At 38.2% G+C, this 13,473-nt stretch overlaps 2 protein-coding genes across 4 annotated transcripts; one reads left to right on the forward strand and one right to left on the reverse strand.

Moving 5' to 3' along the window:
* The first annotated feature begins 2,183 nt into the window (after positions 1-2,183).
* LOC131699635 (sequestosome-1-like) lies at positions 2,184-8,398 on the forward strand. 2 transcript variants are annotated; one of them, XM_058996815.1, is made up of 8 exons: positions 2,184-2,676; positions 4,403-4,498; positions 5,291-5,550; positions 6,037-6,172; positions 6,392-6,469; positions 6,733-6,938; positions 7,119-7,305; positions 7,646-8,398. In XM_058996815.1, exons 1-8 carry the CDS (start codon positions 2,508-2,510, stop codon positions 7,807-7,809), a joined length of 1,296 nt encoding a protein of 431 aa, XP_058852798.1. In that variant the 5' UTR covers positions 2,184-2,507; the 3' UTR covers positions 7,810-8,398. The 2 variants fall into 2 exon arrangements, with proteins under 2 accessions (XP_058852798.1, XP_058852797.1); XM_058996814.1 differs by having other exon boundaries at positions 2,186-2,676; positions 6,389-6,469.
* A 19-nt stretch (positions 8,399-8,417) lies between these two features.
* LOC117412936 (MRN complex-interacting protein) lies at positions 8,418-12,182 on the reverse strand. Of its 2 annotated transcripts, XM_058996816.1 has the most exons (7): positions 12,022-12,182; positions 11,754-11,813; positions 11,237-11,334; positions 10,939-11,008; positions 10,232-10,392; positions 9,388-9,493; positions 8,418-9,159 (listed from the first exon to the last, which is right to left on the reverse strand). In XM_058996816.1, exons 1-7 carry the CDS (start codon positions 12,079-12,081, stop codon positions 8,602-8,604), a joined length of 1,113 nt encoding a protein of 370 aa, XP_058852799.1. In that variant the 5' UTR covers positions 12,082-12,182; the 3' UTR covers positions 8,418-8,601. The 2 variants fall into 2 exon arrangements, with proteins under 2 accessions (XP_058852799.1, XP_058852800.1); XM_058996817.1 differs by lacking the exon at positions 9,388-9,493 and having other exon boundaries at positions 8,986-9,159; positions 12,022-12,179.
* Between the last annotated feature and the right edge of the window lie 1,291 nt (positions 12,183-13,473).

Raw genomic sequence — 13,473 nt, forward strand, 5'->3', positions numbered from 1 at the left:
AGAGTGTAATTTGTAATTTCATACTTGATTTAATAAAACAAAAGCACAACATAAATATATCATATCCCGCTATTGATGGAATTTATTTTCATGTTATTTAAAGTTATTTTAAAAAGAACAAACAAAGCAAAACTCAAACCTTTAAACAAACAAAACAAAGTCTCTCTCTCTCTCTCTCTCTCTCTCTCTCTCTCTCTCTCTCTCTCTCTCTCTCTCACTCACACACACACACACACACACACACTGCTGTGCAAAAGTCTTAGACATGTTGCATTTTTCTACTCTGATGCATTATGAGCAAAAACAATTTACTCAAAGCCACCGCTAGTGTTTTCTACTATTATAACAACCTTGACTTGCATAAAGAAGGAAAAACATTGAGTGAAATAGCTCGCATCACTCGATTTTCAAGGTTTAGTATCAGAAGCATAATCAACAAGTACATAGAAACATCATCTGTAATTGACAAACCCAGGACTGGAAGACCCAAAAAGCTGTCTAACAATGATAAGCAATACTTGAAGATAATATCCTTAAGGAACAGAAAGAAGACAAGCGTTGAATTGACAGCAGAACTGGCAGAAAGCACAGGTGTCCTTGTCCATCCAGCAACAGTACAAAGGTCACGCTTAAAATCAGGACTTAAAGGATGTGTTGCAGTAAGAATACCTCTGTTAAGAAAGGGGAACACGACTAAAAGGCTACAATATGCACAAGAACACAGACATTGGACTATGGAACAATGGTCAGAGGTGTTTTGGACTGTTGATGGATGACCTTTGTCATACTATGTTTTGTAATAAAATAAATAGGGTGACTGAAACAAATGTTTATTCTGTATGAATAATTTTTGTCTGGTTAGGGCTCTGGACTCCTGACCAGAGGGTTGTGGGTTCAATCCCAGGTGGGGGACACTCCTGCTGTACCCTTGAGCAAGGTACTTTTCCTAGATTACTCCAGTAAAAACCCATCTGTATAAATGGGTAATTGTATGTAAAAATAATGTGATATCTTGTAACAATTATAAGGCACCCTGGATAAGGGTGTCGAATGTTCCTGCCCCAACAATATAAATAAATAAAGCAAAACAATAAGGGTCTTGTGCAAAAATAAAATCTAATACTTGTTCATACAGTTTAACAGAAGAGGGCAGGAGGAATCACGAATATAAAATACATACTTGCCATTAATTCATTGTTTTACTTGTATAAAAAATAGAAACAAGTTGAAGTTAAAAAAAAAAACCGTGGTTATAATATAACACGTCCACTGGTTGGTTGCATTGTGTTACATCATGCGGCAGATTTGATAAAAAAAAACAAAAAAACAAAAAAACTAGTAGGCCTGCTTGTTAGATATGTAGTTTCTAGAACCCTCCTGAATTTTCGTTAGCGATTTGTCATCTGTGTATGTAACCATTTATTACCTGTGAGCTAATGTCTGAATGTGATGTAGGGAAAGGGCATGGTGACCATATGACGCATATGAGTCAAAGTCAGATGACTGAGTTCCTCAAGATAATTATACAAGGGGGGATCAAGGGGGTGCTTCAAGGGACACAGATGACGTATTTGTTTGGTTTTTTGACCAATTCCTGATAAAAGAAAAAAATAGGCCTATGACACAGCAGTTACAATCACCCTTGCTGTTTTACAAAACAGGGCCATTTTGTCTTTAATATGCATCTCAACCTTTTCAACTTTTCTGCTTTAGATACTTTAGGACACCAGAGAAAAGTTAGATCTTCTAGACCCAAGTTTCAGTCGTCCCTTTAATTTGACATAAAAAACAACAACAAAAGATGGCAATGCAATGTACTGTTACTCATGGCTTGTCAGCTATGTAGCTAGCTTCAAAGAAAAAAAATACCAAATGTATTTATGTATTTGCAAAATAAATACATGGATATGTTAATGTAAATGTGTATGTATGTATGTAATACTGTATTTATGTAACTTAATGATAATTAATGCATTACTAATCGTTCTCTGTACTTAATCATTATCTGCTACGTGAATATGTTACTGGATTGGTTAAGGGAGCAAACTGGTTCCGTCCTAGTTTAATGTTTATTTTAGAATAGTGTCAGCTCCTATGAAGAGAGTTAGAAAAATCTGCTTTGTCATTCATCGTCCATCCCAAATCCCCTTGCGGTACCCTTGTGTTTACAAATCTGCAAAAACGTAGTTTGCATACAACAACTGATCGGCTTTTTTGGTACATAAAGTGGAATTTCCCTTTATTTAATAAACAGTCAGTTATTGCTCTCTCATTTGTTTTTTGCTGAATAACACTGGAAGACATCTTGATTGGCCAGGATATATAAAAGGGAGGCGGACCCGAACACAACAAAACCAGAGCGTAAGCTGAGGACGAAACAAACGTCTCAGACTGCATTGAAAACAATACAGGCGAGTCCCGTGACAGCATAGAGAGAATTTCAAGCTGCGCAACAGCTTTTTGAACCGGTCTAGCTAAACTGAGGAGCGAAAGTAATACAAGTGACAATGTCGATGACTGTAAAGGCCTATCTCCTTGGTAAGGAAGATGCCCACAGGGAAATTCGCAGGTTTACCGTGGATCAAGGGGTTTCGAGCAGCTTCGAATACCTGTCCAGAAAAGTGGTGGAGGTGTTCCAGTGTCTGAAGAGTGTGAACTTCAATATGTACTACAAAGGTAAGTGTGGAGGAGGGGAACCACAACTGGATTGACAATGCATAGAGCAGCTTCGAGGTCTATTTATACAGTTTTGTAGATGGAAATTAGCGAAACAGATTAAATGTAAAATATTTACAGTAATATGAAATCTCCTAAGTGGGTGTATTTTGTATTCCAGAACCTTATTTAATTTATACACTCCGTACATTATTACTGTGTCCACTGGAACAGCCTTGCCCTTACATGATCAATAGCACCTGTAATTTTCACTTTCCACCCCGCTGTCCGTGTAAGAAGAAAACCTGCTAATACTATGCGGTGGAAACTATATAGAATGACCCAGTAAAGATTCCGGAACTGAAAACGTGTAGCCTGCTGTTTTGGTGACCACAGAAGAGTTTTGGGTTTGTGTAACAACGCACTGGGCGAATGAGAAAAGGGGGAGATTCTCCTTACAATATTTGCTTGTGTTTATAGAAATAAAAAAAAATAATAACAAACTATAATTATGTATCAATTTGTGAAAGATACAACGCAGTGGTTACGTTTTCGTAAGTTGTTACAAAGTTTCCGTATAGCATCAAAGGCTTTGAATTTTAAACCGTTTTGTAAGTGAGACACTGTCTTGTTTTACGCTTTAACAGTGGGTAACATTCTGTTGAGATTTCCACTTCTCGCCGATCAGTACCCTGTAAAAGCGTGCTGTTTTCATGTATTTCATTGTAAACAAGAAGTCATTTTATTTAGTTAAAAAAAAAAAAAAAAAACATTTCACACTGCAATACCAATGCCCACTGCTTTAAAAGTACAAAATGCAATATAAGGTACATGTTTATGAAAAACAAGTAGATTTAACAGAAGTTACAGTATAACATACCTTTATAAAGTTTATTAGCTAAAAGGCTGGTCAACTAAGAGTTAACATGTGTTTTCTTACTGTACTGTAGGTGCCTTGTGCAAAACAAGTTCAGTCTTATTCATAAGGACAGCAGTGTGGAGTAGTGGTTAGGGCTCTGGACTCTTGACCGGAGGGTTGTGGGTTCAATCCCCAGTGGGGGACACTGCTGTTGTACCCTTGAGCAAGGTACTTTACCTAGATTGCTCCAGTAAAAACCCAACTGTATAAATGGGTAATTGTATGTAAAAATAATGTGATATCTGTATAATGTGAAATAATGTATAATGTGATATCTTGTAACAATTGTAAGTCGCCCTGGATAAGGGCGTCTGCTAAGAAATAAATAATAATAATAATAAAATAATAAGTTATGAAACCAGATTTCAGTAGATATAAGCAATGTACCTGTGCTGGCCCTGCGGGCACAAAGTGAATAAACTAAAGTATGTACTGTATCTCGGACGATCTGCCAGCCCAGAGATCATGTTGTGTCCATGGTGGCGCCAACACAGATTATTTGCCTGGTTCCCAGCTAGAACGTGCATTTTTCAATGCAACAGTACTGGTCTTGTAATGTGATGCAAACTTGACAGACATAGATAACAGACAGATTATTCTGAACTCGGATGACCTGCGTAGAAATGGATGAAACCCGATATGATTGAACACCTGTATGCAAAATCCTGTGACACTTAAGAAAAGAAGAATATGAAGCCATTTGAAGAGTCAAAGGCTTGGTTTAATTTATTTTGCCTTGCTCGTTATGTACTGATTCAAGTGCAATCGCTGCAATACAAGGGGGCAAGTGGTGAGTTTTTGAAATTGAAATGCTTAATTTTTTTGCAGATGAGGATGGAGACATGATCGCGTTCTCCTCCGACAATGAGCTGATGATGGGACTGTCCTGTGTGAAGGACGACACCTTCCGCATCTTTATTAAAGGTAGGCTCAGCCATTCTATGATCAAGTCTTCTAATATTATGCACAGTGAAGTGTAACATCCCAGATAAATGATCATCATATTAAAATACATGATTTACACAAGCAGCCATAACTTACAAAATATCGTATTGCTTGTAATATTCATTTTGTATTTCATGAGAAAAGATGATGTACTACTGCCTGTACTTATCTGTGTCTCTCTCTACGTCTCCTGAACTGTAAATGCTTAATGCAGGATGACTTGGTAAAAGAGTGATTAAACTACACTTCACACTATTGGTATACAAAAATATGTAAAATGGGTTTTAGTTCAGTAATTTAGAGACTGCCTAGAGCCAGATGTATTGTATAATGTATTCTAAACCACCTTTAAGAACATTACCTTGCTCTAGACATTCCCAACTCTCTGACATAATCTCTGTGCAGCTTGGTGTACAGCATCATTAATTAATACATCAGGGATGGGGAACCCTGATCCTGGAGGGTCAGTGTCCCTCCTGGTGTTTGTTCCAACTGACCAATTTAAGCTTCTAATAAGCACTTAATTGGTTCAGTTAATTTTAGGGTACAGTTGGAACAAAAAACAGCAGGGACACTGGCCCTCCAGAACCAGGGTTGCCCATCCCTTCTAATTTTTATATATATATATATATATATATTATATATATATATATATATATATATATATATATATATATATATATATATAAAACAAGAGAGAGATCTCTTAATCTTTTGCAGATTTTCTATTCCGTTTCAATCAACCTGACAGTACATGATTTTCATTCCTAGATAAGAAAGAGAATAAGCGTGAGTTTCAACCCGGTGCAGCACAGGGCACGGATAGGTCCTGCCCTTTTCCACCTAAGCCCTACCCTAACATGGTGCACCCCATGGTGACATGCGATGGCTGCGAGGGTCAGGTCGTGGGCACGCGCTTCAAGTGCACTGTCTGCCCAGACTATGACCTGTGTTCCCCCTGCCAGGCGAAGGGGCTTCATCGGGAGCATCCTCTCCTCCCCATCTGGGCTCCCTTTCAGAACATGTCGGAGGTGAGGAGCGGCTCCACCACACATTAACTCTGTGTCTGAGGGCTTTAGTTTGAAGGATCTGTCACAAGGTGAACTGCTCAAGAGCAAGAAGTCAGTTTAGCGTAGAAACTGCAACCGGCTTGAGACTTGCATACTGCATCTGCATAAGCGGATACAATACAATAAAGAGGGATGATTAGTAAGGCTGTACAATTAATCCATTTTACAATTAATTTACACTGCGTCACATTTTACATTTAATTTTAACATAAAACTTGTTGACTAAATTCAGTGAAAGAACCTCATAACAGTATTTTTTAGTTTAATAAAGTATAATGCCGGATAGGATTGGTATTTTTGATACACATTTAATTTGTTTGACGAAGTGTGTTTTGTGGACAAGTTCCTTACAGTATAAATCTGTTGGCTGTTTTGAATTTCTTAGTTTTAAAGCAGCTTATTTGGACTGTTTCCCCAGTGTTGACGTTGTTGTGTTCCTGCTTTCAGTGGCTCCCTAGGGGGAAGTGGATGCGCAAGATGAGACATGGCTTTCCCCACTGCATGTGGGCCGGAGCCCAGAACAGGCCCCACTGCAGCCAGCCTGGCCCACAGCCTGCTCAAGAGAACGCTACGGGAGAGCCAGGTGAGGCAACCCAGTTAAAACCTAACATTTATATTCCATGCAGGTTTGCTGGTACAGCTCTTCTTTTAGCAATTCAGCTCTTTCAGAGTAGCTTTCAGTTAACAGGATTTACACAGGTTAACAAGAGAGACTATTACTATCTCATAGACAGGCACTACTTTAATATTTAATGATTTGCTTACCTTGAGCCAATATTTTTTCCCCCCCAATTTGTAGCAGGAGCTTCTGAAAACCAGGCCAGTGTGGATTTTCTGAGAAACATTGGAGAGGGTGTGGCAGCTTCGCTGAGCCAGCTGGGTAAATATCTTCCAGCAGTCTTGTCATATGACTTAATTTCACATAAACATCCTGTTCATTACAGTGGATAACTATCCAGGGGTGACATTCACCCAATATAAATCCGAACTATGTGACTGCTAATTCAAATTATTACTCTCGTTTTTGTACATTGTTTGCTTAGTAGTTGGTGCACATGTCTGTTAGCAAGTAGGTTACTGCATTGCATGCAAAGAATGTAGTCGTCTTCAAGCTCTGGTCTAATGCTCTCATTTTTCCTGCAGGCATCGATGTTGACATTGACGTGGAGCATGGTGGGAAGAGGGAAAAAGTGACCCCGACCAAGCCTTCCTTTGATGGAACCCCTACTGCAGACAATGGAAAAACAGAAAAGGGTGGGGCGAGCAGCGCTGCAGAGCCCATGGACAGCGACTTGGCAGCAGACGGGCATAGCGATGGAATACAAACGGACAACAATGGAGCCTCCAAGGTGCATGTTTAAATCGACATTGCTTCTTTTGTAATAAAACCAAGATATAAAATTAAAAGCACCTGATTCCGTTCTTCTACTATTGAAATGTTCTATCCGGCCGACCATAATTAAACAGTGAAAGCCTGTGTTTCCAACACGTTTGCATGAGCTGTAATCATTTTGCTGCTGTTTCTACAGGGGCAGAAAGAACCAGGCTGTGATGAGGAGTGGACCCACCTGTCCCCGAAGGAAGTAGACCCCTCGACCGGGGAGCTGCAGTCTCTCAGAATGGAAGAGTTAGACGAGGGGCCCAGCTCCCTAAACCCCTCCCTGCAGGGCGCCACCGGGCTGAGAGAGGCTGCTCTTTACCCACACCTGCCACAAAGTAAGCCTTCATTATTATCCATCAAGCAAGTAAATTAAATCAAATGGTGATAATGTTGTATAAAGGATTCAAATCAGGATGTCTGAAAAGATATTTATAATATTGTACAAATAATTGTTTAGCAAAATAATAAAGGCAAGGTACATAGTCCAAGGTATTAGACCATCGGGTGAACATCTGTGTATCTAACATTACATTGAAAGACTGCAGAACTACACTTTTGATGCTAAGTCTAGCCTTCTATATCTGCATTGTAGTTTAATTTGCTCACACCGTAGTGTGGTGTATTGATATACTTTGTTAGGGTGTGGTTTGACTGTGCTGTATTGCCTGTTTTCAGATGCAGACCCACGCTTGGTCGAGTCTCTTGCTCAGATGCTGTCGATGGGATTCAGTGATGAAGGTGGCTGGCTGACTCGGCTCCTCCAAACCAAGGACTATGACATCGGGTCAGCACTGGACGCCGTCCATTACTCCAAAACCACTGCTCCGCCCCGCAAATAGAAATGAGCCTGTCTGCCCAGAGCTTCAGAGAAATAGTGTTTCCTGCATTCCACTGACCTGTAGCCACTTCAGCACACTACACTGGCAATAAACTACACCAAGTTGCGTCATTACATTACTGACTGATTGATTGATTTGTGTTATACGGTTTTCATTCGCCACAGGAGGATGTCCCAGTAAATCACGAGCTCTGACAGGGACAAGTGGTTTATGTAAGGACATCCTCCTAAGGAGAATAAAAACTCTATACCACAAACAGTCAGTATTCTTTTTATACTACAAGTACGGACTTGAAACCAGAGGGAAAGTTGGTCTATAATTTAAAGAAATACTGAAGGAATTATCAAAATGTCAATTAAAAATACATTTAACAAAATAGTAATGTCCTTCTAAACTGTGTAAAGCAAATGTCCGAAAGTTAAACATTGTTAGTTTTGTTTGCTGAAGTATGTTTTGGCTTCTATTAAAATAAACTGGGCAAAGGTTATTACCCATTATAACTATATACATGGAAATTTCAATATAATACTCTGATCTTTATGTTTCTGTCCTATCTGCAAATAAACACTGCTTGAGAAGCAAAACATTGGTTTGGATTAATTTATGAATTTGAATTGTTTAATTTATTACTTTTATTTGAAGGCATACTTACGTGAACAGGAAATACCAAATATATATTTTTTTAAATCAGAGTTTTGCTTAAACATTGTAGAAGAACAAACCATGCTGATGGTGCAGTGGAACAAACCACTGAACTCGGACAAGCTAAGCCATCGACATCAGCAACTCAGGTTAAAAGGTCTCATCAAAGTCCTCATCTGTCTGGAACAGCGAGCAGAATGAAGGCTGCAAGGGATCAGTTGTAAGTGCTTGAGTAGAGACAATGGGTGAAACAAAGGAAGATGTTGGCTGTGTGCAAGATGGAGGAAACTCGTTAGACAAACCACCTTCTGCAGTTAATTTAGACCTCTTCCTCTGCAAAGCTTTATCTACTAATGTCAAGGATCCTGTTCCCTTGAGCTGTGAAGGCATGTCTAGTGCACTGCAAAAAGCCAAGGGAGTTGTGAAGGTTTGTGAATGCTGAAGATCCTTCTCTGATTGAGGGGAAAAGTCTGACTCATCTTCTCTTGTGGTAGAAGGAAGGAACCTTTCCCACTTGGAAGCTGTCATCCCAGTAGAGTTGTTTGTACAGTACTCTGGAATGGTTGAATCCTTAAGTCCCAGAGAGGTTTTCTTATTAGCAGTAGCTTTAGGAGGAGGCAATGGTTGACCCAAGATCATAGATTTACCAGCATTTTCTTTCAAAGATATCAGATCTTTTTTATCCTGCGGTGAAGGTCTTCCCCAGTTCTGTGATATACAGGAAACAGGTTTACAACAAAATAAATATACATCGTGTTCATATTCTGAATGTACATTAATACAAGTTTCTTCTGCTTTGTTTGAACATACAAATCAATAAGGGTATTTGTGTAAAAGCATCTTACAGGTTCAGCATACATGTAGAAAACTAATCTTAAACTCTTAACCACCCCCAACTGCCCTTTACAAACATGTCTTCTCCCTTGTCCTTCTTACCTCCCATTGCCTGGCTTTCTTCCACCTGGTCCTGAACTCACAATGATCGGAGTTAACAGACTCTTCGAGGGATGGATTACAAGAGTTCCAGTCTTTTTCACATTTCCTGACATTTTAAAAGGAATCACTATTAACTATCACTGTATCGGGACAAATGCCTTGTTTTAGATTCTTTGAGGAAGTAAAGGGAAAGATGTTGGATTAGAATATGTATCTCAGACTAAAACTGAAATTTGGACTTTGGTGCCCCTTTCTACTTGAATGAAAAATGATGGTACAAAAGCTTAGTGAATCTATTTCAATTTACCTAAGTGTCTATTGACCTATACAGACACTGATTAAAAATCAGGACTCTTAAGCGCAGAAACATAGATTGTGAATTAGCTGTCAGATTCCTGACCGCAAAAAGAACAGGAAATGGCCCATCAGCTTAACAAGGTTATATTTTTTTAATGCACTGATGTTTACACAGTTCAATCAAGGTCACAAGCAATCAGCACAAATAAACAGTGACAAAACCTTCTCTGAACGTTCATAAATGTACTCATGGCAAACTGCCAACAAGCTGGCACAGCTTGTTCAGGTGGAATTTGTTTTCTTGTGTTTATCCTGAAGGTTTAAACATTTAAAACTAATACAGGGACAAAGGGCTTTTTTTATATTAGGTGCCATGGTCTATAAAATAAGTAGAGACTATGCAGTTAAATATCTTTTTAATAAGCTGGCATATTGGACACCTCGTGGTAATGCTTTTTGTGTTGGTTCAGTAAATTTGTGGGAAAGAAATAATAATAATAATAATAATAATAATAATAATAATAATAATAATAATAAAACCTTGTACCTCTGATTCCTCTTGACCACTCTCTTCTCTGTGTAAAAGTGATCCTTGTCTGTGTACACATTCTCCTCTTCATCCACCAACCCCTCTTCTACTGCTGGCTCTCCACGGCTATTATCCAGGAACTTAGTCCAGCGGCTGATCCCAGCTCCAGCATCTGTAGCCTATAAGAATAGTTATATTAACAACACATTAGCAGCTTATTAAAATTCACTATGGCTGTAAAGTGTAAATTTAGAGCAAACAGTACGGACCCATGTCAGTATCTTATGCATATATTCAACTATGTACAGTACAACCAGACCCTGATTCTTGTGCTGCAGAATGTCCTACTCATGTTTAATCACAACTGGATAAGCAGTTGTCAAGATGAAACTCTCCACCATATCCCCATCGGCACTGATGTGAATTCCACTGGGACATAACAATTACATTATGGGATATGAAACCACTCTATTTCTTTTTTTAAATTATACAAAAGTGATAGATCAAGTTGCATTCCCTGAGCCTCACATATTGCATAATGCAACACCAAATACAAATAAAAACAAAGACTACCACTGCTGCATTTGGGCTCTCAAAGGCCAAGAACAAGATACACTGAGACCTGACATACTTATGAACAGAATGAATTACTTTAACACTGAAATATTATTTTTTGCCCCCCAAATGATTGTGAAAATAAACGATCTGCAGTGGAGATGTCCTACCCGTTGACTGTTAATGCTCAAACAGTCATCTTGTGGTAGGATTTCCTCAGGAAACTCATCTTCTTGTCCACTTCATTTGGAAAAACATTTAAAAAAAAAAATAAAAACATAGTTTTTTTTACACTGTACAACAAAAAAAAAAAAATTTCCACCAAACGATTTTTTAAAAACAGAGTAGCGGTAATAGTTTTCAATTAAAGAGTTATTTTTCTTTATAAACTGTTATCAAAATAATGTAATGCAATTATTTGTCAACTTCCTTAACAATGTAAGTGATTAGTCGTCTTGACAGTTTTACCACACGTTTATTTCAGCTGCCTGAGTCGCTTCTCCCTGCATCATATTCAGTTTCTGTACATGGCCCCGGCAGTCTGCGCCAGACCCCTGTCCATAAACCTGAATATAAAAAAATACACGTTAATATTCCCATGCAACGTTACTTTATTAACACGTCTACAGTATCATCCTGCTCTAGATTGACTGCATGTCTCATAAGGACGTACATTTTCGCACACAGACGGTTCTGGAGTAGTGAGAGAGACACTTATTGATTTCATTTGGTTTCATTTAATCTGAACTGAATGCTCCATAGAAGAACAGCTCACAAAACGGCCAGCTATACACAGAAATTGATAATAACAGTTGTCCATTCTTGGAGGATACTACATACCACATTCTAAAAGGGTAACTTAATGATAATTGCCGTAGTTTTGATAATGAAACACAGCCATGTGATGGATACACACAGATACCCTGGGGTTAAAATGCAAATACTGTTATGTGATTTTTATTATTATTATATATTTTTTACATACCTTTATTATTGATTGCTTTTCCCCGCAAATTTTGCAGTTCCATTTCTTACACTTTTTCACCTGTTAAGAAATCCAACAACATGTGTCAATACTGTATTAGTTTTCTAAACAAGTGCCCGCATGATTCAGAATTAATTTATAATATTCATTCTGCATAATGTAGTCTCAGCCTCTAATAAAGCCGGTCTACAATATGTAAAGCATGTGTTTGAACGTCTGTCGTCAAGTGATAATTTCTATATGTACATTAAACACAACTGCAATTTACCTGATGGACCTGGAAGGTTTTACAGGAAAAACATCTGAGAACATGAAACTCTTGCACCATGGTGTGTTATTTTTTTAATTTATTTTTTTAATGTTTCCCGGTTTTTGTTCGAACTTTATCGACATCAAGAGAGACCACTATTTCTTTCTACATTAATAATCAAACACTGCCCCCCTCTGGCTCGGAGGGATTTAGTCATGTGCTGGTATTTTCTGTCATCCTTGGATTTTAGTTCTTGTGAAATTCCTTATACTTTGACTACAATGTAAGAACAATTCAGTATTTATTAATAATTTAGAGTTTTTCTAGGGTGATTAGTTATCTTATAAAAATATTTAATTAACGTGTTACAAGATCGAGGATTTACTATGAACACATACACACAGTAGACACAAGGGATGTTTAATCAATAGTAGTATTTAATTAAGTACATAAATTTTAAACAGAATTCAGAAAAATAATGTTCTTCGTTTCTATGTACAGAAACACAATTTAAAGCTCTCATAATGCGCCAAACAGCTAGCAGGTTTGTGAAATATTGCTAAACTCACATAGACTCACACAGCCTAAACTGAAATTATTATTTATTTCTTAACCGATGCCCTTATCCAGGGCGACTTACAATTGTTACAAGATATCACATTATTTTTACATACAGTTACCCATTTATACAGTTGGGTTATTTACTGGAGCAATCTAGGTAAAGTACCTTGCTCAAGGGTACAGAAGTATCTGGGATTGAACCCATGACCCTCCGGTCAAGAGTCCAGAGCCCTAACCACTACTCCACACTGCTGCCCGTAGTGCAGACAATCTTAGAATATATCACATTAAGCTTACTAATGGTATATAGATTAAGGATAAAGCAATTTTACTTTTAAAATATATTCTTCATACAACAATATGAGGTAGATTACTTATAGTTACTTCATGAAGTTTCCCTAAAAGTTGTTTCATATGCAAGGTGTGCAAACTAAATAATATTTCAATTCAATGTGAATGTGTTACAATTAATGAATGTAGTTCCATGAAAGGAAAATGCAACTGGAATTATACTCAACTGTTCCTTGAAGCTTAGACTTTTGGTTGGCTGGTTTGGAAACTCAATATGTTGAAGTGTCCTGTATAAAAGGCTCTCCTCTCAGCAATGTCTTCAATCCCCCAATATGATCAACAAACAGCTGCAACGAAGTCTTCAATCCCAATAGGATCCACACACAGCTGCAACAAAGTCTTCAGTCCTCGGTATAGGATCCACAACAGTACCTGTCCGCTCTGTCCTCTTCGCTGAATCTTTAGCTACGCAGGTAGCAGGGCACAGTCTCTTTTGGATACTGTGGTTTTAGGTGCACAGCAGACTCAGACTGGTTTGTCTGATAACAGTCTCTAAGTTTTATAGCTGTCCAGCCAGGCTTCAATCTCTTCGCATTTGGTTGTCGATTCACTTGCAGC

Source organism: Acipenser ruthenus, chromosome 23 (assembly GCF_902713425.1).
Source record: "Acipenser ruthenus chromosome 23, fAciRut3.2 maternal haplotype, whole genome shotgun sequence".
NCBI classification, from domain to species: domain Eukaryota; kingdom Metazoa; phylum Chordata; class Actinopteri; order Acipenseriformes; family Acipenseridae; genus Acipenser; species Acipenser ruthenus.